General features: G+C 43.0%; 1 protein-coding gene across 1 annotated transcript in view; it reads left to right on the top strand.

Annotated features, from left to right (window-relative positions):
- The window catches only part of CLIC6 (chloride intracellular channel 6), a 32,132-nt gene that overhangs the window by 2,423 nt on the left and 2,455 nt on the right, over window positions 1-27,254 (top strand). Inside the window, exons 2-5 of the mRNA XM_010580413.1 lie at window positions 1-187; window positions 24,700-24,809; window positions 25,255-25,380; window positions 26,614-26,720. The exon at window positions 1-187 is cut by the window's left edge and continues 489 nt beyond it. Coding sequence (XP_010578715.1) covers window positions 1-187; window positions 24,700-24,809; window positions 25,255-25,380; window positions 26,614-26,720 — 530 coding nt within the window. The remainder of the gene's footprint in view (window positions 188-24,699; window positions 24,810-25,254; window positions 25,381-26,613; window positions 26,721-27,254) is intronic.

Raw genomic sequence — 27,254 nt, 5'->3', positions numbered from 1 at the left:
GGCAGCGGGGCAGCGCGGCGGGTCCCCGGGCCCCGAGGGCAGCGAGTGGGACGCGGCCGGTCGGAGCCTGAACGGCGTGCGGGGCCGGGCCGAGGACGAGGAGGACGAGACGGGCTCGCCGGCCGCCCTGGAGGAGGAAGAGGAGGATGAGGAGAAGCAGGAACACGACATCTCCCTCTTCGTCAAGGTAGGGTGTGAGGGGCTGCTGGGGAAACCTGCGTTCGTGAGCCTCCCCTCCTCCAGGAGCCCCAGGCGGCTTCTGTGAAGAGTGGCGTTTAAATCTGGCAGGCAGAAGTCCAGCCTGGCTAAAGTGATTTGGTTATTAATGCCCAAAAGAAACTTGCCTCTGGCTCCTCATTCCTTCAGCAGACGGCAGGCAGGATGGGACAGGGCTTCCCGCGCGGTGGCTGAAGGCCAGTGCTGCCTGTCCCCTCAGCCCTGGGAGCTGGTGGAAACACTCAGCCCACAGAAGCACAGACCTGACCTGCAAGGTGCTCTCCCCAATAATTTCTCCTGATGGGCCCTGTGCTGGGTTACCTGAGGTTTCTCTAGGTTTAAACGGAATGGGTATGCAGGGGTCTCGGTTTCCATGGACTCAGGTGCTCTGCTTGTACCCTTCTCACCATGGGGCTGGGACCCAGGGCAGGAGTGGGAATGTACCCAGCAGCATCTGCTTGGAATCACTAGCTGTAACTTGTGACATAAGGAGTTCTTAAGGGATTTTAAGATCTTCAGAATGCAGTAAGAAGGGTACACATCACATCATGGGGGCCGAGGTAGAAGAAATTGGAAAATATAATTTAAAATGTGATACTGGGATTTTCCAACATGAACTATGGTCAACATGTAGGTAGTTGCCCCAAAGTTTGGGAAGGCTGGATTCAGAAAGTCAGTAAACTGCCCAGCAGTGTAGCATCCCTTGTAATTGTCCAGTCTGTGTATGTTTGGGCAGGGAAGGTTTAGGTTAGAGGGAAATGGACAAAAAAGAAAAATTTTAATGGTCTTGAAATTAGTTTCTGGCATTTTATAGTTTAGCACTTTAGAGCTGCTTTCTAGCCTATGCCTGGAATCTCACCAAAATCAGTGGGACTTGGCGTGGAAACAGCGTCCATCCACAGAGATGAAATAACAGATGTGAAATTCTGTGTGTAGAAGCCATCCTGAAGTGTTTTTCTTCCCTATTCTCTTCCCTCCCTCACTAAATTAAGTGTGGAGCTGGGTGGGATATTTTTCTTAGAGTAGACCTAAAACTAAGGAACTAAATTTAGGGAAGCAGAAGGCATCTGGGACCTTTTCCACTACAAGCCATACCTCCCATGCAGATACTGTACCTCCTGAGTTGACTGAAGCTGCTTCTGTAGCAGATGGAATTAACTGTGAAAGAAAAACTCATTGCCATCTCTCTGGGTGAGGGGGGTTAGAGCTGAAGCAATGTTTATGCCTTGATTTATCCCACCTCAGTGCACACTCCTTTTTTTCAAGGCTGAGCCTCCTTTGAAGTATTGTTATTTGAAAAAGGCTGAGGAATGCTCTGAGGCTTACACACAGTAGTGTCAGATGTGCTGGACGATGCCATACAGGAAAGATGAATGATAATAATGGCTGATTTTGGTGAATGCTCCACAGCCACTCCCCAGTTTAAGCAATTTCTTAGCACACAGGCTGGGACAGATTCTGTGGTCTAAAGGCAACTCTGTACATCAAGTTGGTGTACAGTAGCTAGGCGGCAACACTGGAGCTGAAATGTGATTTTGTGTCAAACAGCAGGAGCTATTACTGTTAAGCCTGGCAGAGGTGATTTACAGACTTTCTGGCTCACAGATAGACAGCCCCCTTTGCAGGCACGCTTTTGTAACTTTTTTTATACACTCTTATATCCGTCAGGGAATGCTGGAGAGTGGCAGAGGCTAAAGTCCTAAAGGCTACATGTGCATTATTGCACTTGGGTACATGCTTTATGGAAGAACAACGTGGCCAAAATAAGAGAGCAGCCTATAATAAGAATAAGAGCATCTGTTGTGACTCTGTAGTCCCCAAATATTAGTATTAAGCATGTTTTTTGAAAATATTTATGGATTAATAAAGACAGAAGAAAGAGCATTTTTATGATTGACTTAGCATAAGTAACTTAGAAATGCCTAGAAAATAATACAGCTGCTTTTCTAATGATTTAAGTGGAGAAGTATTACAAAGCTTGAATATGTTACCTCACCTGGAGCATTACACTAGACCTGTCTAACATTAAAGTACTTCATAGTCTTTCAGTAATAATGTTTTAAGAATAACAAACAGAAGTATCACCATCAGAAAGAAACTTTTCAGATATAACTGTATGGTGTGTAGTGTTTCTTGTTTTTACTGTTGTTGATCAAGCTTGTTCTTTTTAGAGGGTTTGTTGTTTTCTTTTCTCTTCTACTTCTTGCTGCTTTGCATTGGTTCATTTCATTTTGCATATATGTATTTGAATGTTGTGAATATCATGTCACCTTGTGTCTCCCAGTGTGAGGTGGGTGGCAAAGTTCCTGCTAGCTCCACAAGCGTGGGTAGCAGCAATTGTGCTTTTGAGATGATTCGGGTTGCTATGCAGTGCCATTTAGTTTGAACTCAGACACTCAGGGTCCAATGTTGATACCTCATGCTATCTGAGATACTCTAGCACTTAGCAGGGTTAGCAGCATCTATGGAAGATAATGTCCTGGACCAGCAGCTTGATGCCAGACGGGCTATACAAAGGTGTCTCCAGAGACAGCAGACCTCTGTGTTTTGGCAAATGAACTTAATGAAGCTGAACTACATAAGACTCCTTGGCTATAAGAGCAAGACCGTATCAGAATTGCTTTAAGAGTTTCATTAGGTGCTAACTTGATTTCCGTTTTCCCATGAAACAACATCTATCATATTTCCTTTAGATAGCAATACTTGATGTTTCTGGTGTTTCAAAGTCAAATGTTTGCAAAGGTCATCCAGATATACTTTCCAATTGGTCTTTGGTAATTCAACTAAGTGTATCTGGCACATTGGGTAGGACACCTTGTGGATGTTGAAGCTTGCTAGCTGGTCTTCTAAGGTTAACGGCGTATGTATGCCTTTTTTTTTTTTTCCTCCCCTTCTGTGGCAAAAGCCCTTTATTTGTCAGAAAACTTGTGTAAATGTCATAAATTTATCTTACCATTTGAATATAGTGGAACTCTCACTAAACTTATTCAGTTAATTTTAAGCAATTTAAACATTTAGGTAGGATTTAAGAGTTTATTTCTAAATTAAAACCCAAACCCACAAACCTCCAAGGTTACCTACCAATAAATTTTAAATTTTTCTTACAGATAGAAGTTAAACACCAGAATCAAAACTGCGGATTTCATCATTCCAAAGATTTCTAGGGATAGTGATTTATCTGTAAGTGCTGAACACAAACAGTCGGCCAAACAACCCAGCTTGAGCACAAGGCCTTCTCTGAGATTGCTCATCTTCCAAAACATTTCTTGCTTAGTTTCTGGGTTAAATGGTGTACAGTAAAAGCTGACCATGAGCCTAAGGTAATAGATTTTATGTAGCAAAAAGTACTAGGCTTTATTCAGTTTTGTGACATCCTTGGTCTCTAAATCAAAGTAATTTATTTTCACTCAGAGAGTTATTTCATTCCTACCGGGGACCAAGGTTACTTTACTGAAACAGAATTTCCTTGCACCATTCCTGAGATGTGCTTGACTGACTTGACATAATTAGACCTGTGCTGAATTATCAAAAGTGCTAATAAACAAGAAAGTAAAAGCCTTGCTGTGAGTAGACATAGGCATAAGAAGTGCTTGCATCTGTGCCTCCAAACACCACAGTTAATGTATCCAACTTAAATGGTAATGTGTGTTTCATACTAGAGCACAAAAAGCTATCTCCTTTTCTGTGATGTGATGTGTCTGTGGTTTAGATATAACTTACACTTAAAGTATAAACTGAACTTCTGGGCTTTAAGTGCTGTAGGTAAGAAGTCCACAGGCAGCAGGAGCTCAGATCCCTGGAAAAACCTCCTAGCTTTATGCCCATTCAGTGGACTTTGTGCTGTACCTGATGCTTGATGTGTGAAAATAAAGATTTATTATGTGCAGAGTTACACTAGCTTCATATTTATGGATTAAAAGAGGTTTTGGGGGAAGTTTAGTTACTGGGTATTTATGCAAGCAAAGGGAACTACCCAGACCTTGCCAAAGGTGAGGACATTGGATTTGTGTGATGCTACAGAAGGACAGATGGCCGTGAAATGAGCAGGGGAGCATTTGGTATGGTTTGGGCAATGGTAGAAAACAGTTAGTTTCTCTTTCTCCCATCCGAACCAGCGCTGCTGCATTTCACTTTCTGTCAAAACCATGCTGTATTTTCCCTGAGGCACATGTCTGCTCCTTCTTCCTTACTCTCTGTTTTTATGCTTCTCGAGCTCTGTTTTGTCTACCTTCTTCAGAAAGCATTACCTTTTCTCAGGTGCCACACTGCTGCCACTAAAATCCTGTAATTTTTTTGTATGTTGTTTTCCTCCACCATTCTTTTGGATATTCTGTTTTACAGTTGGCTATGAGACTTGCCTGCTTTTATAACTGAGTAGTTATGAAAGCTACCCCAGAACAAGCCAAAAATCGTTCCGGAGAAAGCCCCTCCCCTGGACTAGAGCACGAGCACCGTCTAGGCTAGATCTGCTGAAACCCGAATCAAACCAAAGCTGGTCAGGACTGAGCCTTGTGGGGCTGCCCAGCCAAACCAGCATAGCCCTGCTTTTCTGGCTGCTGGTTAATTAGCTGTTTGTATGGTGATTTTGATTCTTTCACTACACACAGCTGTACAAAAAGTACCGAATCAGCAGAGGTGTGTTTGTTTGAAGACATTTTGCGGTTCTGTTCCCAAGATTGTTGTACAAAGCAAGAAGCTGGCTCCCTTCCCATGGGTATTTGCCCTTTCTCAGCTACTTTTTTTCAGCTGGAATATGGCAATTTCAGGTTCCCTAATGCAGCTTAAGAGGAACTGGCATTACAAATTCCTTTCATAACTCTTCAGGTTATTGTGCATGCTGGGTGCACCTGCAGCAGTTTTTCTGGGGGCTGAGTGCTCTTCCAGCAGTCTTCAATAAAACTGTGCTTGGGAGACTTTGATTTGAAAGGCAATGATACCAATCTTTTTCCTGAAAGAGCAATGCAGATTTTTTGAATGTGCAATCTTTTTCATTTTTACTTCTCATGCTTTCCTTTCTGGCCATTCAGGTTGTCACTTTTTTAGAGCTTAGACTGCTAAAAAGAAACAAGGTTCCTTGGAGCTGCTGACTAAAGAATAGCTTTGAAAACTACACCAAAATCAGTTTTGCTGCTTTGCTCCTGGAGGGATGCTTAACGGAGCAGCAGCGTGTTCTGTTTGCTTATGCCAGTGTCAGTTCTGACAGCTGACAGGCCAAGTCCCATTCCAGAAAGACACAAACCAACATATAGACATATGTGATCAGAAATATGAAGTTGCATCTAATTTTTTTTTTTTTGGGGGGGGTATGATCTAGTCATACTTCTTGGAGGCATCTTTTTGTCCATGCTTTGGAAGTCCTAAAACTGCATGTGCACATAGGATTGTACAAGCCTTAAGCATCTATTTATTCTCAGTGTGACTGCAGATCTCTGTGCTTTGCAGGCTTGTTTTAGGCAAAAAAAAGTATTGAAATGGAGTAAATGTCTTCAAAGCTACATTCCTAGACCTTTTCCTATTTTTATTTACTCTCAGCTCACTGCTTCCATAAGCACCTCACCATGTCTTTTACTTTAAGCACAGGCTTAAAGTCACGTGCTATTTAAGCCCTTTGCTAAAGAGGGGACACTTCCCTCGTTCAGTCCTAGGGAACAGCCTGAATTTCTTACTGGCTGAAACCAGCAGAAAGTTCTGAAGAGATCAGCCTGCTGCTCAAACCTCAACCATACTGCCTCTGCTCCTTGAGTTTTGTCTTCATTAAAAGGCTGATCTTACCTGTGATCATCACAGACTGAGGGCAAGGATGAAGTTTTCTTTGTTTGCTTTCTGCCTTCAGTTCTTGGTTGTCTGAAGTGAACCTTCATTTCATAAGTCCTGTTGGAGAGCTGCAGCCTTCTTCGGAAACATTGATGATTGCTGCATGAGGTGATCATCATGCAGCTGTGCCTGGGAATTTTCATGCTGTCTGTTTAATTTGAGGCTTGATCCATGTTTGTATATAAATAAATAACAAACCAGTCTACAGGACTCACGGCATTCACAAATATAAAACATTAGAGTGTGGTGAATGATTTTCTGGGAGAGGGGAGGAAAGGGATTTGGCCAATTAGCTGAAAAATATAACTGTACTAAAATTACATTATTAATAAATTCAGGTGAAATTTTGCAAATGGCCTTCATTAAATAAAAATTAAGAGCTTTTTTTGAGAAAATATTACATGTCAGTGTTAGCTCTAGAATCATTCACAAGGGGTTTAGGCACAGTTGCCAAAATGAAGGAGGCAGCAGTAGCTGCATCATTAGCCCTGTACTTAGGATACTGATGTGGGATGCGGGTGATTGAGGTTGTGATGTTGCCTGGAGCATAAGTGGAAGATTAATGTGCATCCCTCTACCAAGTCAGTGCCATAGACACAGAGTTACAGATTTATTCCTGCTTTCTCTCTGACACCATCAACATATAATAATTACCTGCAAAGTGGAGACAGCATCAGAAAGATAAAATGCAAGTAGCCAGGAATAGCTGGCAACCTTATGGTTAGGCAATGAATAGCTTATTTGCTGTTATTTCCTATTGTAGCAGTATGTAGGTTTTAAATGGTATTCAGTAGCCTCTGGTTCCCATGGATTTTGGGATTGCTTGTGGAATAAGAAATGTGTTATTCACGTGCTTTGAGAAACCAGAATGTGGTAGGCATTAAAAAGATGGAAAGGTATCATGTCCCCTTCCCAGCATGGGTGTAACAAATCATGCCCAGTCCACTTGAGAATCTGGATTTGGTTTTATTAGCATCCCTAACAGTAAAAATAAGCCTTTTTCTGTTGATTAAAAAAAATCTAATTATATTTATTAGATATCTTTAATACTAACCCAACTTTTTCTTCCATGTCTTTTTCCATTTGAAATCAGTTCTTTCCAGCACTTTGCTACCCTGTTCACAGGAAGAGGATTAGGCAACCTTGTGATCACTCCACTTCCAGAAACAATTCCGCCTTTTGGGGCTTTTCACCTTGACGGGTACAAGCCAGGGTTAGCCATCTCAAGGACTTTGCATTTTGGCCTTTTCTTACAGTCTCATATAGATCCATGCAAAATTATATTTATGGCTCTTTTTTAGAAGTTAGTTTAAATATTGTGAAGCAGAAGTGATAATGGAAATTATTAATATGACCAGGCTGTTTTAGGATGCTTATCTCTGGTGAAGTCACTTTGATTTGGCAGTGGCTGTATACTTTTTAGCAAGACACAGACCCCTCCTGTTAAGGGGTAGTAAAGGGAGTAAGGTAGTGAAAGGAAATATTATACATATTTTATGGAAGGGGAAGTGAAGCATGGCGACTTACTCCTGTGCCATCGCTGACTGTATTCTCTGTGTGTTCCCTAAAAAGCCCTACTGCTTCTTTTAAAAAGTAAGAAATCGCATGTTCCTCGGACTCTGCCCAAGGAGCTTAAGTAAATGCCATCTGAAGGTTACATGATTATTTTCTCGCTCAGATAATAAAATGTCATGCCGTGATAAGGACTTGTATGCATTTCCATTTGCAATGTCTGATTATTTACTGATAAAAGCCTCAACAAGTCGAGTGACTCAGTTCCAGTTGCTTTCAATAACACCTGCCTTGTCAGCACTAAAGGAAAGCATTTTAATTCCTTCATAAAAATATTTAGCTTCTCAAAGCAAACAGTGGCAGCTTGTACAACCTGCCACCGACGCTGCTGTCAGAGTTTTTTCCCAGGAGGAGGGCACCCATCGCAGCGTCCTCCCTGCGAGGAGCCTGGGGCTGGCACGCCAGCCTGCTGCGGGATGTGCCATGCGAAGGAGGATGGTTATTGTGAAGCCTGACAGACAGGCAGAGGTGCAAAGGTGGTATTTCCCATCTTGTTCTTTGCCTCTTTATATGCTGTAATTTTAGCACATATATGAATATTCGAAATAGACTAGAAATATAATTGTTACAGAACCACGTAAACTACAGCAGGACTGGAGTCACAAATGCATGCCCTTTTCCAAGTTATTCAAATGGGGTAGTTAGAGAAGTTAAACATTTACTCAGATTTCAGAAAAATTCTCATCTGTGTCTTGGAGAATCATTGACATTTACCTGGTAGTAATTTTTGAAATTATTTTTAAAAGCTATTGCAGAACCTGAGCATTTTGTAAAAAATCAAGTCTCTTTCCATAATGGTGGCAGATGAAACTCAAAACAGGATCCAAATATACCCTAAAGACTTAAAAAATTTGGGGCCTATGCTGCCTGCAGAAACTAGCATGCTACCAACCCCTCAGCAAAACCATTAGCCTCCTTTTTGCCAGGAGCACCGCAGGGGCCAGGGGCTCCCCGGGGGCCGGGACCACAGCAACAGTCCTTGTTTTGAGGAATATCAGTGTTCTAGCTGATTGGTTTGCAGTATGTTTTGTGCACTATATCTTTATTTAAAAACTATATTTTAATTGGATATACTGTGTTTCTCATAGTTTACTAAAGCCTGAGAATGGAAGTGGGGTGGTGGGGAGGACAGGATGAAGAATAGCCTTGAATTTGAATTTACACTGGAGAGGGAAGCAATAGAGTTCAGTCCCCCTTCTCTGTCAAGCTAATGGGTTTTTGCTGGTGCTTGTGTCCAGTTTTTAACTGCTCTTTCAGGACACATCTTTGCCAGTTCCCACTGGAGCTGACAGGTTTTTTTATGTAATACTTTACCTGGTCATTTGAATTATTTTCTATGTGGACCAAAATATCACATACTGTTGGAGGGGAAAAAAACATACACTCTTTTCATCTTTCACTTTCACCTCTTGATTTAAACATCAGAATTAGGAATACCATTGGCAAATTACTTTCTGAAGCCTTCAGCAACCTACTCCCTGAAGCTGCATAAAATAGCTTATTTATTTGGGTATTTCTTATTTATTTACTTATTACTTTGCAACACAAATAACAGATATTCTATATATGTGTATAGTTTTTGCATTTAGATTGAAACAGCACGGCTGTGTGTCGCAGGTTAAGTATCATATGGTGAAGTGTAAAACAGGATGTGTCATTGAAATACCAGTTAATCTGTTTTTCCCAGACCTATAACGTGTTCGAGAATATAATGCTCTTTTGTTGAAGTAATTCCCTGTAAGAATTTAAAAAGGATATAAGATTTTTGTCTCCATGTAGAATGTTCAGCTGGCATCTTGCCATGTTATTAAATACGGATTAGAAATAGCATTGAGGTATTTAAACATAATTCTTGTAACAGGATAAATAGCTAATAGCATTTGGTTTGCTGCTTGTGTGCTTGTGACCTGGTAATGTTCCCTTTAACACAAACACAGACAGCATGAACTCTGTAGGCAGAATTCACAGCAGAAGGAAATTCAGTTCTTTAACTAGTTGGTATAAGATTAAAGCCGGTGATCTGTAACTGGGTGGCATTTCCCAGCTCTGATTTTCACCTGTGTTCAGTTAAAAGGCTCTCAGTTTTCTTAGACTACTGGCAGGTTTTTGAAAATAACCTTGAATCTTAAAATTAAGAATGGATAAGGATTAGGGGAAGTGATCTTTTTGAGGGCTGTGTATTTTTATTAATTAGCTGGCACATTTCTGTTGTGGTTAAAGTGGACGACGGCATTCCCTCTCCTCACTTCAGGGGGAATGGAGAGGGGGCATCTCTGCAGCCATTTCCCTTTGCCTCTGCTTAAAACCTTCTCTTCTGAATGAACCACTTGATTTTTTTTTTTTTACAAGCAATGGAGGTTTTGTCACATCTCCCATTAAAATTAAATGGCTTCCGTTTTGGAGGAGGGGCAATGGTTACTTATGCTGCTTTGAAAATTCTCAGTCGCTGTTTGTGAGTAATACACATATAATTCATTATCATCCTATACTAAAAAAGTAAACAAATAGCAATGACTGAAAGTAATGCTATTTTGAGTGAGACATAGAAGAAGTATAATTCATGCAATATGACAATTACTTGTGTAAGAGAACAACATTCCTAAATTGGGCAAGATTAATTTAAACCCTACTAAATTGTAGATGAAGTTTTTCAGTCTTTGCTAGCCACAAGTTAATTTTCCTATTTATTTTTACGTTTCATTTTCTTTGCCTTGCCTCTGTTCTCCTTGCCATGCACAGTTCCTAGAAACTTTCTTGTCACCATCATCTAAGTAAGCCTTGTAAAATAAGAGATAAAGAAGTAATAATGCATTGGTAATTATGATGGGATAAAGTACTATTTGTTGAAATAATTTTCCAAGCTGTTTTAGGTAAAAAGTAAAGCGTCACAAAGGGTTACTGTATGCATGTATTGGTGCTGGGGGCTAGGCATCCAAAAAAGAGTAGACAGGACGTTCGCTTTGCTTTAAAGCATTTAGTATCTGGCCAAGAAGAGGCTGTACGTGATTGCTGCACTATAACCCAGAGATGGAAACCGGAGAAAATGCTGAATTTTGCCCAGCTCTCTACCAGGGCTTGCTGCCCCCCCTCCCTCAGTGCCCGGCTGCACGAGATGTGGCAGAGGAAGCACCGCAGGTCTCTTCCCAGGTGGGCATCCCTGAGCGACAGGAGCGTGAGACAAAGATCTCCCCTCAAAGCTGAAGCAGCCCCAGGGACACCTCTTTCTGATGCCTCCCAAATGCTGGTGTTGCAACAGGAGCGTCTGATTTCCCTTTCCCCCTCCCCACAGCGCGGCATGAGAGAATCTGCTTGTGCAAGCAGCCTCCGTCAGACATCTCTGCTTGGGATGGCCAGGCCTTATTATTCAAACTATTTATTAATTATTTAAGCAAATTATTGCTGAGCTCAGGAAGCAGTGGATTCCTGGTTGCTGATTGCTTTTGCATTATTACCACATACTTACTGTGCTGTGGATGGCAGGTAGCTAGATGCAAGCATCCTCTGTGTTTAATTAGTTGCCTTCCCATCATGAGAGGCAGCAATGGTTTTGCTCTGAAACCGGGCTCATCACTGTCCCAGGTCATACGAAATACTGTAGCTACCAGAGTGGTTTTATTTGCAGACCTGGTATAGGTAGCTGTAAGATAATCTGAGAAAATAAACCTGTATTTTGCATTTTTCCTTTGTAAACTCATTTGATTTTAGGAATTTTTTAAGAGCACCTGTTGACTGCCTTTAACTGTCCTGTAGAGAGCCGCAGCTGTAGTTGAAAATACCTGTGAAACTGTGAAGGGCCTGGCCCAAGGCTAGCAACAGCAGTGTGTGTAAAATCACAGAATTGGTTTACTTTTCTCTTTGTAAGAGTGCATACACACATAAGTTTAATCTTTAATCTCTTTAATGTAAATAAAAGTGAATATTAGTAAAACCACAGCCTCTATAAATGTATTACAAGACATTGCACATTTTAATTTTCACCTGCACTGTCTTGTGTTTTGTTCGCTTTACAGAATTATCGTTTAATGGTTCATTTATTTATAATCTTTGTCAGAACTGGAAGGGCAGGGTGCGGCAGACCCACTGTTCAGTAGAAGTACTGGTCAGACTGTAATATCAAAATCAAAAGTAAATGGATATTTCATCTAAGTAACAGGAGTGAGTTTGGGCCTTTTGTTTCACATTTATAAAGTAACTGGACAAAGGTAAAAAGTTTATTGCCACAAAGTTGCTTCTTAATGAAGGAAAATTTCTTCCTATGCATCCAAAGCATTTAATTACTTACTAAATAATTAAGTTAATTTCAGCAATAATTACTTACCCAGCAGACCGTGAGTAAGTAAATAATGTAGCCAAAGTTAGAATAAAGGAGGCTTTCTCTGCTCTGAAATGGCTGCTGGCATGTAGGGGAGAGAGAGAACTGAAACCAGAGGAAATTACAGCTTCAGACTTCTTTTCCTTTCTGTCATCTAGAGAGGATTAGAATTTCCAGATGTATATAACCCCTCTAAGCTATGACCACTGCTCACTACATAAAAACAGAGTCAAGAGAAATATCCCATAAAGAAACTCCAACACACTGTTAATCCCTCAACATGAACTGAGGACCAAGAGCATTCAAAGAACCATTTCTAGCAAAGAGCCTTACTGAATATATGAATTATGAAATCTAATAAAACAAAATAATCATAGTAAGTTAATGCAAACACTGCATTAAAGAAAGTATAGTCTAATTTCAGAAACCTAACAGAACGAGAAAAGCCTTAATAATGAAATTGTTAGAAGATGTTATGAAATGCTAATAGGTGGCCAGTCCAGGAGACATAAACCTTGCCCAAGCTTCGGATGTTAAAATGTGAGGTAGCAAGGGTTTCATTATTTCTGCAGGTGGGAGCTCAGCCTGAACTCACATTCAGTACCAGAAGAGCCCTGCTCCGGGACAGACCCTATCTTTTATTATCAGTAATAATAGCTAAATAACGTACAGCTGCATCATTAAAAACACAGTAGACAGGTACATCTAAATTGTTGTCCTGTTTGTAGGTAGACTCAACCTTTAGCCTACTACCTATAATCCATGGTCACACAAAAACCAGTTTAATGGTGTTCTGTGGTCCGTTGAAGCTGTGCAGGTGAAAAGTTGATTTCTTCTACTGCCTTGCACCTACACTCATTTCCTTTCATTCTCTTTCCCTCGGCATCTCTTTTTGGCCTAGCTTTGGCTAAAAGCCTTAATCTACATAGAGTTTTATAAAAAGACTTCCAAAAATCCTTTGGCATTCCCACATCCCCACTAATGGTCTACATATAAGTTATCTATCTTTTTTAAGTTAGGAGCAGTCTTTTCGTTCTGTATTTGTCCAGTACTTAATTTATACTGCCTAGATGCTACTACAAAGGTCTAGATTTTCCTGTCTCCATGAGGAAAAAAGGAAAGCTCGGCTAAGAAATCCTCCTGTCTGAGGATCCCAGCCACAACTTTTCCAAAGGTCTGTATTTGCATCAGTTTGGCAGCTGTATTGTGCCCTGGAGCTCCACATCCTGACAGCACTTTTTAAGGCAGGACTCCTAAGATAATCTTTGTAGCCTGTTTTGTGGATAAGCATTAACATCTGATGGGTACAAACAACTGCTGAAGGGTTTCAGCAGTTGATCTGGCTCTTTGTCAAGAGGATTGGCTATGTGTGTGCTGTGCCCCAGCAGCAGCCTCCTGATGCCTGGTCCAGACACTCAGCGACTTAGACCTGTCTGAAAGTAAACACTCCTTATCACCAATCTTTGGTGGCTCATAATCTTCCAGGTATGCTCATCTTTGAATCAACATCCCACCCTTTGATGGTATTGCTTTTACAGGTAGGAGACTTTCTCCCTATCCATTGCTGCTGCTGTTCTGCCAGGTGGCATTCTGGTACCATGTATGCCTTTACCTTCTTCTGATGATTATCCACAATCAGGCCAGCTGGTGGCTGAGATACCTCCTGAGCCCTCCTGTACTCCATTAGGCCTCACTGGACATCCTCGAGGATGTCCTCACTGTTGGAAAGGATGCTGCTGCTGCAGCCATCCTGGGTTGCGTTTGGATCCTGTAGCTGCCTCAAGACTTGTGCCCCATTGCAGCTCAGTCTCTGTTGCCTTTTGCCAATGCTGTGTGAGGCTACCGGGCTGAGGAGAGTGTTTTTTCAGTTGCCATCCATGGGATCCTTGCATTTCTCCTTGTATTCTGCAAGCTGAGCAGTTGTACCTGGCCAGTAGATGAATACTGGCCCATACTAGCATGTGTCCACCCCTAGTTGTAAGCATGCATAAAACATACAGCGTCAGCAGTTAGATTTGCAGTGACTGGCTGAAGCCACTTTAAATAAAATGCCATTTTGTGCTAACTGCTCTTCTGGTCTTCCTCAGGAGAGGATAATCTCTGGCACCATTTACTTTTTGCTGTCTGTCTAATCTGGTGTCTAGCTGGAGCTTGCTGTCAGAGATACCATATCCATCATCTATTACCTTTTCCAAGGAATCATTCAATTATTTTAGAGTGTAAACTCTGGGATAGCTGCTGTTGTTTACTGACCATTACCTTTCCCTTCCATCATTGCCGCGGAGTTTGCTACATGCGTTATTTTCACTTGGACACATTCAGTGGCATGGAATAAAAAAACCATGGCACTTGCCATTGTCTTGTCCTTGGAGTGATGTCCATGTCATGTGCAAAGAAACAGTGGGCAGCAAGGAACCTTCCAGTGGAGAAGTAAGTCCAAGTCCCTGCTGAAAGGGATCAAATCTCATCTTGAGACAAAAAGGTTTTTTTCCTCTTGTGCTGTCACGTATGCACGTACATATTGATGTACCTGCTAATCCTACCAGAAACCTGGTTCCAAACCTCATGCTGTGGTGGTTAGGAACCCTTCTAATTGTCAGCTAGAAACATTCATGGCCAGTTTGTACCCATTTGTTTTTGTTTCAGCATCACCCCCAATTATCAGGGAAAAAATAATATTTGCACTGAGTAATCATACCTTCCCTCAGTCTTTGCTTTCCAATTTTAAACAAGAATAGATTTTCCTGCCCTCTGTTGTAAAATAGGTTCCTCATTTTCATCATCTTAGTAATGCTTGACTGAGTTTTATTTAATCTTTCATGAGGGCAGAGGACCAGATTTTTGCAGAGACCTCTTCGGGACCATGTACTGTGTCCTGTGCTGTGGCTTGAATGCTGCCCTGCCTTCATGGAAGAGCCAGCTTTGATGTAACCTGAGGCAACATCACCTTTTTCCTACAGCTCTATCAGGCAGTGGGGTCAGAGACGCTGGGAATAATGCACTCAGGTCTTTTTTTTCCCAGCAGTTCTCTCTAGCTAAGTAGTCTCCAAGGGTGGGTTTCAGCTCACTTAAGTTAAAATAGATGCCTAAACTCTATAGGGCTATTTAGCACTGTACTTGGAGAAAGCAACACCACCAGAGAGCACATCATCCAAAGTGGATGGGTGGGTGAGACAGGCAAGATGATGAATCCTCAAGGAATGGCTTGCTCTCTCTCTGTATATATCTGTCTCTACTAACCTGTTTTTTTCTGGCTGACTCTATGCGAGGTAGCTTCCAGCTTCACTGTGTAACGTAACAGTTTGTAACCACTTTTATTGCTTTTCCATTATCCCAGCACTCAGGGTTATCAGTTTGTGGGGTATTCAGTCTGTTCCAAAAAGCACTGGTGGTGCTGCTGCTGTTCCCGCCTCCTGGGTTGCAGGCTCCATCTGCAGGTCTGGCTGTCATCATTAGATAATTCTCCAGGATCTATCTGACTGAAACTTGCTCTTATGTTTTGCTGAAATGCCAGACAGGACCTCCAGTACTCCCTCCTGGACCAGTGTGTGTTTTCATTTTTGTGAGGGGGAGGAAGGGAACAGGAAAGCCAACATAGCCAGTGATTTGAACCACTTCCAGCTGCCCTGGTGCTCTAGAAGACATACGCTTTTTGGTTAATCACATTCTGTTCTGTGCAGTAGGACTCTCTGCACTGCTGCCTCTCCCTGTAGCACATGGCATCCATTGGCCTGGATGGAGAGGGCTTCATGTTTCTGTAACAAAACCAGGCTTTTTCCTCCGGGGTACTAGCAGGTCACAGTCAAGCCAAGTGCACACAAATTGAGTTATTAGTTCCTCCTCCAGGTTTTCTTCCTGCAATTCTGCCTGTACCTGTCTTCAGGTTTTGTGCAGCTTGCTAATCTGCACACCTACCCTTTTTAACACACCGTCTTCCCAAAGCACCTCAATTTGCAGACCAGATCATTGAGATGTAAAGTCAACTGATGGTCTACTTTGTCATTTCTCCTCCCCTACTGAGTGCACAGGACTTAAAATGAAAGTCTGCTTTATTCTGACAACAAAATTAAATCCACTTGAGCCAACATAACTAGCTGCATTTCAGGTTGTCATTCAAGAGGATATTTAGCAGATACAAAACTTAAAGGACCCATCCTTCTATTTGTAATTGTGAGCCAACTTGCTTGTTTAAAAGTTATAGGCACACATAATGCATTGACTGATTGTGACATGAAAGAGAGGTAGGAGAAAGGGGAGAAAGTGGAAGACAGGGCCCATTTTTCAGGTGACCGTTCAGATTACTAATTTGCATGCCCTGTAAGATCTATGGCAACACGTTAGCATGGTTTAGTTTGGACGGATGGTCATGGGGATCCTTTCAGTCTTGCACTGAATGATCTCACTACTGAGACCGTATCTTCTTGAACCACCCAAACACATGCTCGAGGAGGGGTGTGTAGAGTGAGAACTTGTCTATGATGTAGCTGAAGGCTGGAGCTGTGATAGTCTTTGCAGCCCTAACTTGGTCCTTCTTAGGTAGTGGGTGGTGGGTAGGGAAGGGGATCATTCCTGCTCAGGTGGAAAAGGGCCATGCTTCCTACAGGGGTGGAGTTCAACGTGGACACTCTTCTGATCAAAGACTCAGCTACTCAACTACTAGAAGCTGTTTGCATTGCAAGGAGAGCACTCAGGGTTTGTCCTCAGTTGCATTTGAGTCAGCAGGGGCAAACTTCCAGCTTCAGCATGAAAAAGGGGCCTTACAAGTGACATCTTGGGAGAGGACCCCTTCCTTCCTTAGAGAAAACATTTTAGTATACTTGCTGTATATATACTTGTTCCCTCCTTCGCCTGCATGCTTTTTTGTCTTAGCACCTTAAAAAGAGAAAGAAGCTATTTTTAGCAGAATGTTTGTAGTTACGTACACTGCTGCTTCCTTAACCTGAAAGCTTAATTAGGGTTTAGGACAAAGAGTGTGTTATTGAACTTGCGTGTTCAAAGTTGTAATCCTTTAAGTATGTTTGGTGTTCTCTGAACTCTGTAATACTGTTTAAGATAAAAGATAGATGTTATTAATATTTCTAAATATAAAATAAGGTACATTTCTTTAAAAACAAAAATCCTTACAGCACACTTTCAATGTCAAGGTGCATATTTTGCTCTTAAAAAAGAGAGAAAGGGAAAGGGAAATTAATTTTTTTTTTACTGGAAGGACTGTCCAATTGCCGTTTAACACAGCTTTCTCATTGAACTTCACTGTTGAGGATGTCACACACAGCAGGAGCCTGGCAAGTACCAAAAATACAATTTATGTGCAGGAATCTCAACTACCGTCCACATTTTAAATATGAATATTTCTCCTATTTAGCTGAGAAATTAAACAGCAGCTGGAAACATCTGTTTTAAGTGTTGGATATTAGCAGATAGGCAGAGCTACATGACTGTTTAGAAGTATTTGAATATTAAATGGCAAAATTTTTACTTTGTCCATTAAAATGTATTTTAAATTACAGATGCTTGATTTTGAAACTTAGCCTGGAAGTACAATTTCAGCATCTCAAGTACTCTCAAGAGTGCCGTTAGCAAAAGGCAAGGCATCTTGCTGCGGAGGTGGTTCCGAGGCAGAACCTCTCACAATGAGATGTGCTAATGCCTGCTCGTTGCTCCGAGAGCAGAAGTCAAGAGTTCCATTTCAAGCCCAGTAGGTGGCATCCAAAGAGTTCTTTAAAATTCAGCGTTTGGGTGTTCGTGCCCTAGCTCTAGGCCACAAAATGAACACAGTGCTTAGAGAGAGAAAATTCCAGGTAATATGTCTCTTCCTCGCAAAAAGCTTTGGTTTGAATGTGATCTGACCCAAATGACATGCCTGCGGTGCTTCTGTGCCTATCACAGAATATCATATGTTATTAAGTGCATTATAGTTGCCTTCAGTGAACCAGGATGACTTGTAACTATATTTTTATTGCATTCATAACAGAAGTAATATTGCCAATTTTGGGGTTTTTTCAGTGTTGTGACACTATAGGAATCTGCATGAATACTGTAGCAGGTATCAAGAATGTAAAACACACTTTGTATCCTCAAGGAGTAGATGCCTTTTTTTTTTAATTAAAACAATATATCTGTCACAGCACACTAACAGAACATGGTTATGTCTAGAAAATAGACATTTTCTAGTGTAGCTGCAGTCAAACCCATGTGCTTCTCAGAACCTATTGCCAAGGCTGAAGGAGGTCTTTGAGCTAGTGGGAGTACGGGCGTGAAGTCATACTGCTTCCTTCTGTCTTTCTGCCTGCGATCTTAAAAAAATGCTCTTAAAAAAATGGCTTGGGTACTTAATGGTAAACCAGAGGGCAGTGGGATTTCCTCTCAGGGATGAGGTGGAGAGGGGAGGCACTGGGAGCTCCCCTCCCCTTTCTCCTCGGCCATCGTGCAGCCAAGTTCAGCAGCTGGTTGCAGTGGTGCAGCAAGGCAGGAAGCAAAGCTCTCTACCACAGAGGCTTCTCTTGCATTGACGCTACGTGTGCAGAGCCGGTGGTAGCTACTCACAGCAGCTACTGCCATCAGGCTGGCATTGCAGGGCTTAGTTCAGGGCAAGAGTCGGTGCTAGGAATGCAGTGGGCTCAGTTAATCCATGCCAGTGCAGAACAAATGAGTCTCTAGAAGGAATTAAAGCAAAATAGCTGTTGGTCTTGAAAGTTGCACCCAGCCTTAAAGTTGCTTCCCACAGGCGGCCCAAGCTTGTGAACTCCTTGTAGTTTTCCAGGCAGTAGTTTTGAGCTGGTTGCTGTGGTTCCTGTTCTTTGACAGGAGATCAAATGTGTTGTGAAAAAGGAAAGGGGAGTTGTTGGTATGGTATGAGAAGGAAAAGCACACAAAAACTGCCTGATAGCTGAGGATCAAGTAAGGAAACTTGGAGGAAAGTCCCAGTTCAGCCTGAGCCAGCTAGCTCAGCAGAACAGGCAGGGGCAGATCCACAATGCTGGTCCCAGCTGGACGGTTTGTTGTCTCCCAGTAGGCAGCGGTTCTGCTCCACTTGCCGGATAAACCTGCCTCTTAGCCAGCATAAATATGGGAAAGGAGGTAACTTAGCTCCCTCGTGTTGAAGAAAGAAAATGGAATTGCAGTTCAGCTTTTGGAAAAAAAAGAAAGTTATGCTCCTTGTTCTCCTTTTTCTTGTAGCTTCAAAAGGATTATATAATTATATGAAAACAAATAAAAAAGTCTTTGTGCTCCCTCTGAACTGTTTCTTCCACGCTTAACCTTCAAAAGGAAACAAAAAGTCCAGGAAAAACAAATTCCACTCATCACAATTTTGAAGGCACAGGACATTTGAGGTCAATAGAAGAACCTTCAAAAACCTGGTTCCTGATATGTTTGGACAGAAACAGTTACAAAACAAATTGTTACAACAGCTTCAGGCGCAGAGCAACTCCAGCTCAGGGAGGGCCCTAACTACTGGCTTAAGAATGACGTACGGTGTGTGACTCCTGCGTAAAGTCACTATAATTATCCCCTTGCTGTGGATGAGGATGTGGAGGCAAGTAACCTCTTCAAGACCACTCGGGAAAGCAGAGCTGCTGAATCAAGGTGGTAGCAGCAGCAGCTCCAGAAACTGAATATAGATCTTTTGGGACGCTCTTTAATATCTTGTGCATAAGATCTTGCTGCCTATTGAAATTAGCCTAAGGCATGGTGGTGCTCCTACCCCTGAGCTTAAGCAGTAGTGGGAAGAAGGTTATGGAGAGCTTTTCTCTTTCCCAGCATCTTTGAGTAAGACCCAGAACAACAACAACAAAAAAACATGGAAGAGAGTGTGGAACACTGAAAAATGAATGAAAGCAGGGAGTGTAGGCTAATAATCCCATTAAGTAATGGCACATGATTACAGAGAGCTGTCATAAGTTGATACTGTCACAGTATATGATCACTGCCTAAGGCTCTGAATGAAAGCTTCTATGGACAGCCTGACATTTTTCTCCTCTGCAGCAACAGCTGTCTTAATTGTTTGATTAATGAACTCATTAAATCCCAGTATTACTAGAAAAAGCATATTGACCTCCTGACCAATCACAATTAAAACATAAATGCCACCTAGTCAAGACACTGGTTAGCCTTCTATTTAAGCAGCAGAAGAGCATAAAAACCAGCTTTGTGTTTTGGGGATTGGCCCACTTCACCCACAAGATCTGGATGTTAATGTCACAACAATTGCAGGTGGAGGCCAACTTGCAGCATTACCTACAATTACAGCAGCATTTGCCTAGTTATTAAGATTATAACCAGTCTGGAAACACAATCGTCCATTGAATCAACAGCAAGAGACTCCGACTGACTTCACCTGAGTTAAGATTTCACCCTGCATCATCACTAAGCACAACAGTGAGGAAGTGTAATTAAATTCTGTGCATGTACCAAGCACAGCTCAAAGTTACACATCCCTGAGTGGTGGTGTGGAGAAAAATGCAGGGAGCTTTGCTCCCAGTCTGCAATGCCCCTAGCTGTGCTATCTTCCTGGGTGTATTAATATGGGACAGGCAGGTCTCTTCTGGTTCTCTTACTGCTGCATTGTGTCCCTGCAAGGTAAGATGTTGACACATGCTTCTGTAAAATGGCCACCCTTGCTTTGTTGGAAAGTACATTATCGTATGATGATGGCATACTTCAGCTATTGTCATGTTGCTCGATACAGAGCTATAAAGCTATTTCAGTGTCCCAGCTCGTGATTTTTGAGTGGCTGGTGTCATCATGGCAGACACTGTTTGGAAACTTGAACAAACACCTTTGGCATGTGTCATTGATGCTTTTAAGTCCAGTAGGAATTGTAGCTCCCCGGATTAGATGAGCTGAGTTAGGAGAACAGAGTTGTCTCCTGTAAGCCAAAATGCAAGCTGACATATCTGAAGGCATTTTATCTAGCTGTATTCACCCTATTTTCCTCAGCAGGCCAAAATATCCATGTTCTGGGCTTTCAGCAAAGGTTATAGGAAACTAGCGTATTTGAGCTGCCAGGTCAAACTGTGGCAAGGTCTGAATCAGATTTGGTGTTCAAGGTCTTGCAGTCACTTCAGACTACTGGTCACTGTTACAGTAGGGAAAGTTTAATCACTGCTTGTGCTGTTGTGTGGGCTACTGTAATTTGCCTCCAGCTCTGCAGAACTGAAGGAAACCTGGATATATCCATTACCTGCCCTGGCATGGCAAGTCTAGAGATTTGTCCTCTTACCCAGAGCTCAAGTCCCTGGGGACTAACTGGCTTTGAACTTCCTAAAGTTCGATGTGGTTCACCAGCTTCCCAGTTGTCCCTACCTGAATGGCTGCTGCCTCCTTTACCATAGAACCTCAGCAGCTGAGGCTTTTGGCTGAGTAACTCCTGAAGACCTGCCTGTTGTTCACAGTCCAGGCACAGCAACCCTAGAGGACATGGCCCTGTCTTAGATGTTGGGGTGTACTACACAGCCTGGATAGCACGGGCTTTTAGAATAGCTTTATATTAATAAAGTGCACCAATGATTTCACAAGGAAACTGCTCAGAAGATTTCCTCTTTAGCCTGTGCGAAGGAACATGGCCACATCAGAAATGGGGAAACATCTTAGTCCCTGTGGATTTGTTTTCTGCTGTAAAAGCTAAGTGCTTACCATAACCACTGGGGACAGCAAAGCTGGGCAAACACTGCAGCTCTTCGCTAGAGATTGTGGTACCTGCATTGCACAGAACACAGCTAAGATAGCAGTACACTATTAATGTCCCTTGTAGGCAACATGGGAGGGGAGACAGCACAGTGTGTGAAGGTCAGATGCCTTTCAGAATTCATCGGCATGTTTAACACCATCAGAACTAGCCCACAGAAGTAGTCAAAAAAGTCATTACAGTTGGCAGAGCATTGCTGTAATTAGCAATGCTTAATCCCCCATTTTATTCAATTCCTCAGTGTTCAAATGATTTTTTTAGTCTTTGTGAAAGGTTTCTAGCGGACTGAGAGGAGTGAAGGTAAAAGGCTGAGAGATTCGCTGTTTGCTATTTTATCCATTGCAAAATAGAAAAACAGTAGCGCTGTAGTAAATTTTCCTCCCAAGTAGGTATGGACATAAAAAGTTTGCACTTAGAAACAAGACAGGAGGTTGCTTCTGTAACACCTCCAGGGCTGCCAGTCCCTCACCTTCCTCGTTGCCTATATGTCATCCCAGTTAAGGACAAACCGGGACTCAGTGCCTGCTTTGTGCCTGTGTTTGTCACAGTAACATGTCTGTCCTGACCTGGATCTCTGACTCTGCCTATGGACATTTCCCCAGAAGAGGAGGCTGGGGCTGCTGCATCTGGCTCTCTGAAATGCACTGTCACCAAGGTGATGGGGGACAAAATGAAGCAACAACCACGTTTCCTTAGCTCCATCAGTAAAAGTTAGAGGAAGCCAAAATTTTAGTATTTAATGGCCAGCTGATCAGGAAAAGTTCACGCTGCTGTCACTCTTGATCACATAGCTCTTCTTGACCACAAAGCTATCTGGAATGTTCTCCAAATGGTACATGAACCCTGGTGAGATAACTTATTTTTTCCTATCAAAGCCTGTATGAAAATATCAAATGAGTTGTAGGAACTGTTTTTCTTGACACTTCTCCTTTCTTCCCTCAGACCACAGCAGTCTGTTAGTGTAGGATTATTTCATCACTGACTTAGCTTAATGGTTGAAATTCCTCTATAATAAACCATTTAAGACACCAAAGCACAGGTTGGTACCAAGTTGGGCTGCTGTCCCCTCAGTGTCCCGCTCAAGGGGTTTCCCTGAGAGCCCACTTTGGGTGAACAGCTGGCTGTTGGCAGCACAGCTTATGTGAGCGCAGCGGGCTGGGAAGCGGTTGCAGCAGCACCCCCATGGCCAGAGAGCGAGGAGCAGCTGGAAAGGAGACAGTGGGAGCTAAATCATCACCAGAGATACTGGCCTGCCTCCTCCAGACATGGCACATCTGAAACGATGTCCCCTGGCTGCTGCTTGTCCCCTCACTGCAGCCTGGCAGAGGGTGGAGGTGCCCATTGCTAGCACTGAGGGGTCACAGTAATACCCTTCACCCCTCTTTTTCCTTGGGGGGTGGGTAAAACTTCACATAAGAGGCAGGTTGAGAAAAAATGGTGGTGTCATGTATTTAGCTCTGTTTTAAGCACATGCTAGCAACATTTGTAGTCTCATTTTTACAAAATACACAGTAGTTTTCTATCTCCTTGTCGCTGTAAACTGCACAGCACTGGAAAGCAGTTCTCTGAGTAGGAGGAAAAATACAATCGTAGCTTTTGACCAGCTTTCATTTTTGCCACCTACGAAACAAGACTTTTCTAACACAGCAGTCCAGCTGTTTTGGCATTTCTAAAAGTTTTCATCCCCTGGCAGTGTTTAAGGCAATAGGCTGTTCTGGTTTTCACTACCAAGAAAGCCAGTGGTTGTCACAGTACCAGAGGCAGAAAGCAACAGAGAGTTATCAGAGGAGAATCTTTCAGGTTGATAGGGAGAATAAGACAGTTTATCAAGCCGCAGGAACGTCCCTCCTCATCTGTCCCTTAATCTCCATGGCAGAAACCTGCCTGCTCCAGACCAGGTGCTCGTTTCCAGACATAGTGCTCTTTGTGAAGGTGAGTGTTGTAAAGCAATCCAATGGCAATGTTTGTTTATGGAGAGCTTTTTACTATATTTGAGATTCATTTGATAACGTTGAGGAAGGTAAAAGAGCAAGCAGAACTGGTTTCATTAATGTGTGTTGTTTGTATGTAAGGTCTGCAAACTGTAATGAACTACCCTATTAACGTAAGTAAATGATACACCTGTTTTTTTCTTCTGCACCCTTACATATAATCTAAGTTTTAAAACTGTGCTTTAGGAGAATCACATGAAGAGCTTAAGAATTAGACCTCTGATCTCTTCCAACAATGTTGCATGAGGCCTAACTTAACCAATAGCAACTATACAAGACTTCACCTGATTTTAACTAAGCCTTTTAAGAAAATGCAATACAAAGCACATGAGAGCAACACTTCTGTGGCCACATGTACAGTGAGTTGCACCTATAATGCTTTACACTGACACCTGACGGATCGTTCAGCCAAAAAGGAAAGACCATCATTACAGGGGCACACAGAAAGAGAGGTTACATGACTTGGATACAGCCACACTTCAGTCTTAAAAGTGGGAGCCTTGGGTCTGTAACAAGGAGGGATTACCCGGGGGGGATGCAGCACTTATGTTTCATTAGTTCTCAGTTCAGCAAAGCACAGAGATGGGTGGGTTCAGCTGGAGCAAGGCTACTGCCGAACTTCTCTCCTCTGGGGCCCCCACAGTTGCTTAGTTTGAAATTCTTAATTATTTTATTTATTCTGTTTATTCCCTTAAGTGGTTTAGACATTACATCACAATTTATGCTGGTAAATCTTTCTGTATTTGTTTCCTGTGATCATAAACTGATTTAACTTATTTTAATCTTGCAGTGACTTAGGTAGATTTATGTTCACATAGACAAATGAGGTGGAGACTATTTCCTTTGGAAGGACTGCTGTGATTTCAATTTTGTTTTCTAACTTATGGCAATATTAATTATGCATTTTAATGAAAAACTACATCTCCAGGATGACAGGATTCTTCATCATATCTAACTTTGCATGAAAATACATATTAGTAGAGATGAGTAACATGCTATACGTATTCGTAGCAGATCTGGGTTTTCTGCTTTCCTACTGCATCTGCTATCAAAATGTGCTATCATCAGAGATGAATGTATGCCTTTTTTTTTTTTTTTAATTGTAGGCTGGCAGTGATGGGGAAAGTATTGGAAATTGCCCGTTCTCTCAGCGTCTCTTTATGATTCTGTGGCTAAAAGGTGTCATATTTAATGTCACAACTGTGGATTTGAAAAGGTGAGATTGTAACCAGAGTTCTCCTTTTCAGAAAACTTTTCCAAAATGGTGATTTTAAAGGGTGACTCTCTTCTGATAGATTTGAAATGTGCACCGTGCCTTGGCATTACATTAACAGTCAGGATGCCTAATTCCTCTTTAGGGTTCACTAGTATAAAGTGGACTAAGTCCTTTGAAGCTGTTGAGATTTTAGTCTGTTTTGCAGTAGGTCTCTGCAACATAACACAGAAGTTCTGGGGTTTTTTTTAAGCATTTCAGAGCACATTCAGATATGGGGTAGCAAATTCTGACACCACCCGTGTGAGGCAGCTGGCTAAGTTTTATTTTGTAAGAAAGATGTATAGCAGCCTGCTATTTTAAAGGTGAAACAGTTAGTTGCAATTAAGGATAGAAATTGCAAATGTGGTTCCTGTTGTGATTAACCCCATCTCTTTCCTCCCATCAGAAAGCCTGCTGACCTGCAGAACCTCGCCCCGGGAACAAACCCCCCCTTCATGACATTTGATGGTGAAGTGAAAACCGATGTCAATAAGATCGAGGAGTTCTTGGAAGAAAAGCTAGCTCCGCCTCGGTACTGTATTCCTGGCCGCTTCTCTTGCTTTCAGCCCCTCACGGCCCTCGACAGGGGTCAGCGACCAAACCCCTTCGGTTTCGGCGGGTCAGGCTCTCCACGAGCTGCACGTGTTATAATTGCATGTGGGAGGCTCGGGAGGGCTGGTCTGGCCGCTGCAGTGGAGCTTGCGGGGAGGGGTAACTTCAACTGGCGTGAAACAGTGCTGAAGCCTGGCACCGTGCAGGGGGTGTCCCTGGGGTGTCCCCGAGACGCTGGCTGCGCTCCTCCTGCTGCCCTTGCCTTTGCCCTGAGTTCCCTGCTCTGCCACCACAGTCACTCCCAAGGCACGAAATCCACCCCACTGCAGCAAGCGTGTGCAGAAACCTGCGTGCCGCTGCAGAAACCTGACCTCTTTTCCTCCGCTTGTGTGGGTTTGAGGTTTCTCTCTTCACACTGTGCAAATAATTACACTTACTGGGAGCAGGTAGTTGGAAGAAAAGGGCAGTGAAAGCCTCCCACATGGTAGACATGCTGGGGCTCATTTTGAGTGGCCGGGTGGGCCCATCTTAGCACACAGACGGGTCTGGGTTTCGGACTTGTCGTTCCCCACCCCAGCAGCTCTTCCCACCTCTACCCAAACCCCGCTGTCCCACCATCATGACCAGCAGCATCATGTCCCCCACCCACACACCTTCTCTCCCCTGGGACAGCAGCCCTGCTCCGCAGCGCTCCCTTCTCAAGCAGCCGAACCTGACTTAAATGAGGCAAGCAGCTGCTCCCCTCCGCTTTTCCCTTCCTATCTGCCCCTGGCAACAACAGCTGCTGGACTGGCCGCTCCGAGCTTGCTCACGCACACGCGAGCGGGCCAGGCGTGGAGGCTGGGAGGAGCCGCAGCAGCTCTTGCCAAGAGGGACTTTCCCTCCGCTCCTTCTCATGGCAGGAGCCACGCTCCACGCAGCCTCGCCTCCAGTGGAGGAGGCCTGGGAGAGGCACTGGGCTGTCTGGGTGGTGTTTGCAGTGTGAACAGTCATTTCCCCATCTCCCTCAGGAAAAGGAGGTCATCCACATGGTTTAACTATGGTTTAAATTTGCACTGGCTAAGTGATTTTTAGTTCAGGATGGTTCCCTTTGAAAGTCCTGTGTGGCTGTACATTGTGACACTGCAGTGTAAATAATGTATATTAAATAATTAGTGGAGATGGAAATAAAGGCTAGTCATATAACTTCTTTTTGTTTCTTTTAACTCCTCAGGTATCCCAAACTTGCACCAAACCACCCTGAGTCTAACTCTGCAGGAAATGATGTCTTTGCAAAATTCTCTGCGTTCATAAAGAACCCGAGAAAAGATGCTAACGAAAGTATGTGCTGCAGTCCTTACGTCAGCCCTGATAGTCAGTGGAAGAAATCAGAGCTGTACAATTCTGGCACACTGTGCTGGAGATATCCCATTTACAGCTTAGGTTAAACAGCCATTTTCCAGAGCATAAAGGCTGTGGAAATCTATCCACTTTCTTCTTTGAGGATTCCCAAAGTTAGTTTACACAGATACCACTGTCAGCAGGGGAGCACCAACTCCAGCTCCTCCTCGTTTCGTCAGCTCTCAAACTCCTAACATTGCACCTTGCCTACAGCTCTGCTAAAAGCACAGCCCACTTGAACTGAGACCTTACCTTTCTACTCTAATTCTGTAAATAATGAGGACTCTAGCCCCCTGGCACATGTCTCTAGAGCAGAACCCTCACAACCACCATGGATTAGCTCATCTCTGTCCTCCAGCTGTCAGCCCTGTTCTCTTTGCTCTTCCCTTCTCCCCTCTTCACAGTGGCACAGGGGCACCACCAGCCCACGAAAAGCCCAGCCAACCTTTGCCAGCCTCTGCTGCCCTGACCCCA

This window comes from Haliaeetus leucocephalus, unplaced genomic scaffold (assembly GCF_000737465.1).
Source record: "Haliaeetus leucocephalus isolate CR32 unplaced genomic scaffold, Haliaeetus_leucocephalus-4.0 Scaffold702, whole genome shotgun sequence".
NCBI lineage: Eukaryota > Metazoa > Chordata > Aves > Accipitriformes > Accipitridae > Haliaeetus > Haliaeetus leucocephalus.
Note: the sequence above shows the minus strand (reverse complement) of the source record. Positions and strands in the feature narration are given on the sequence as shown.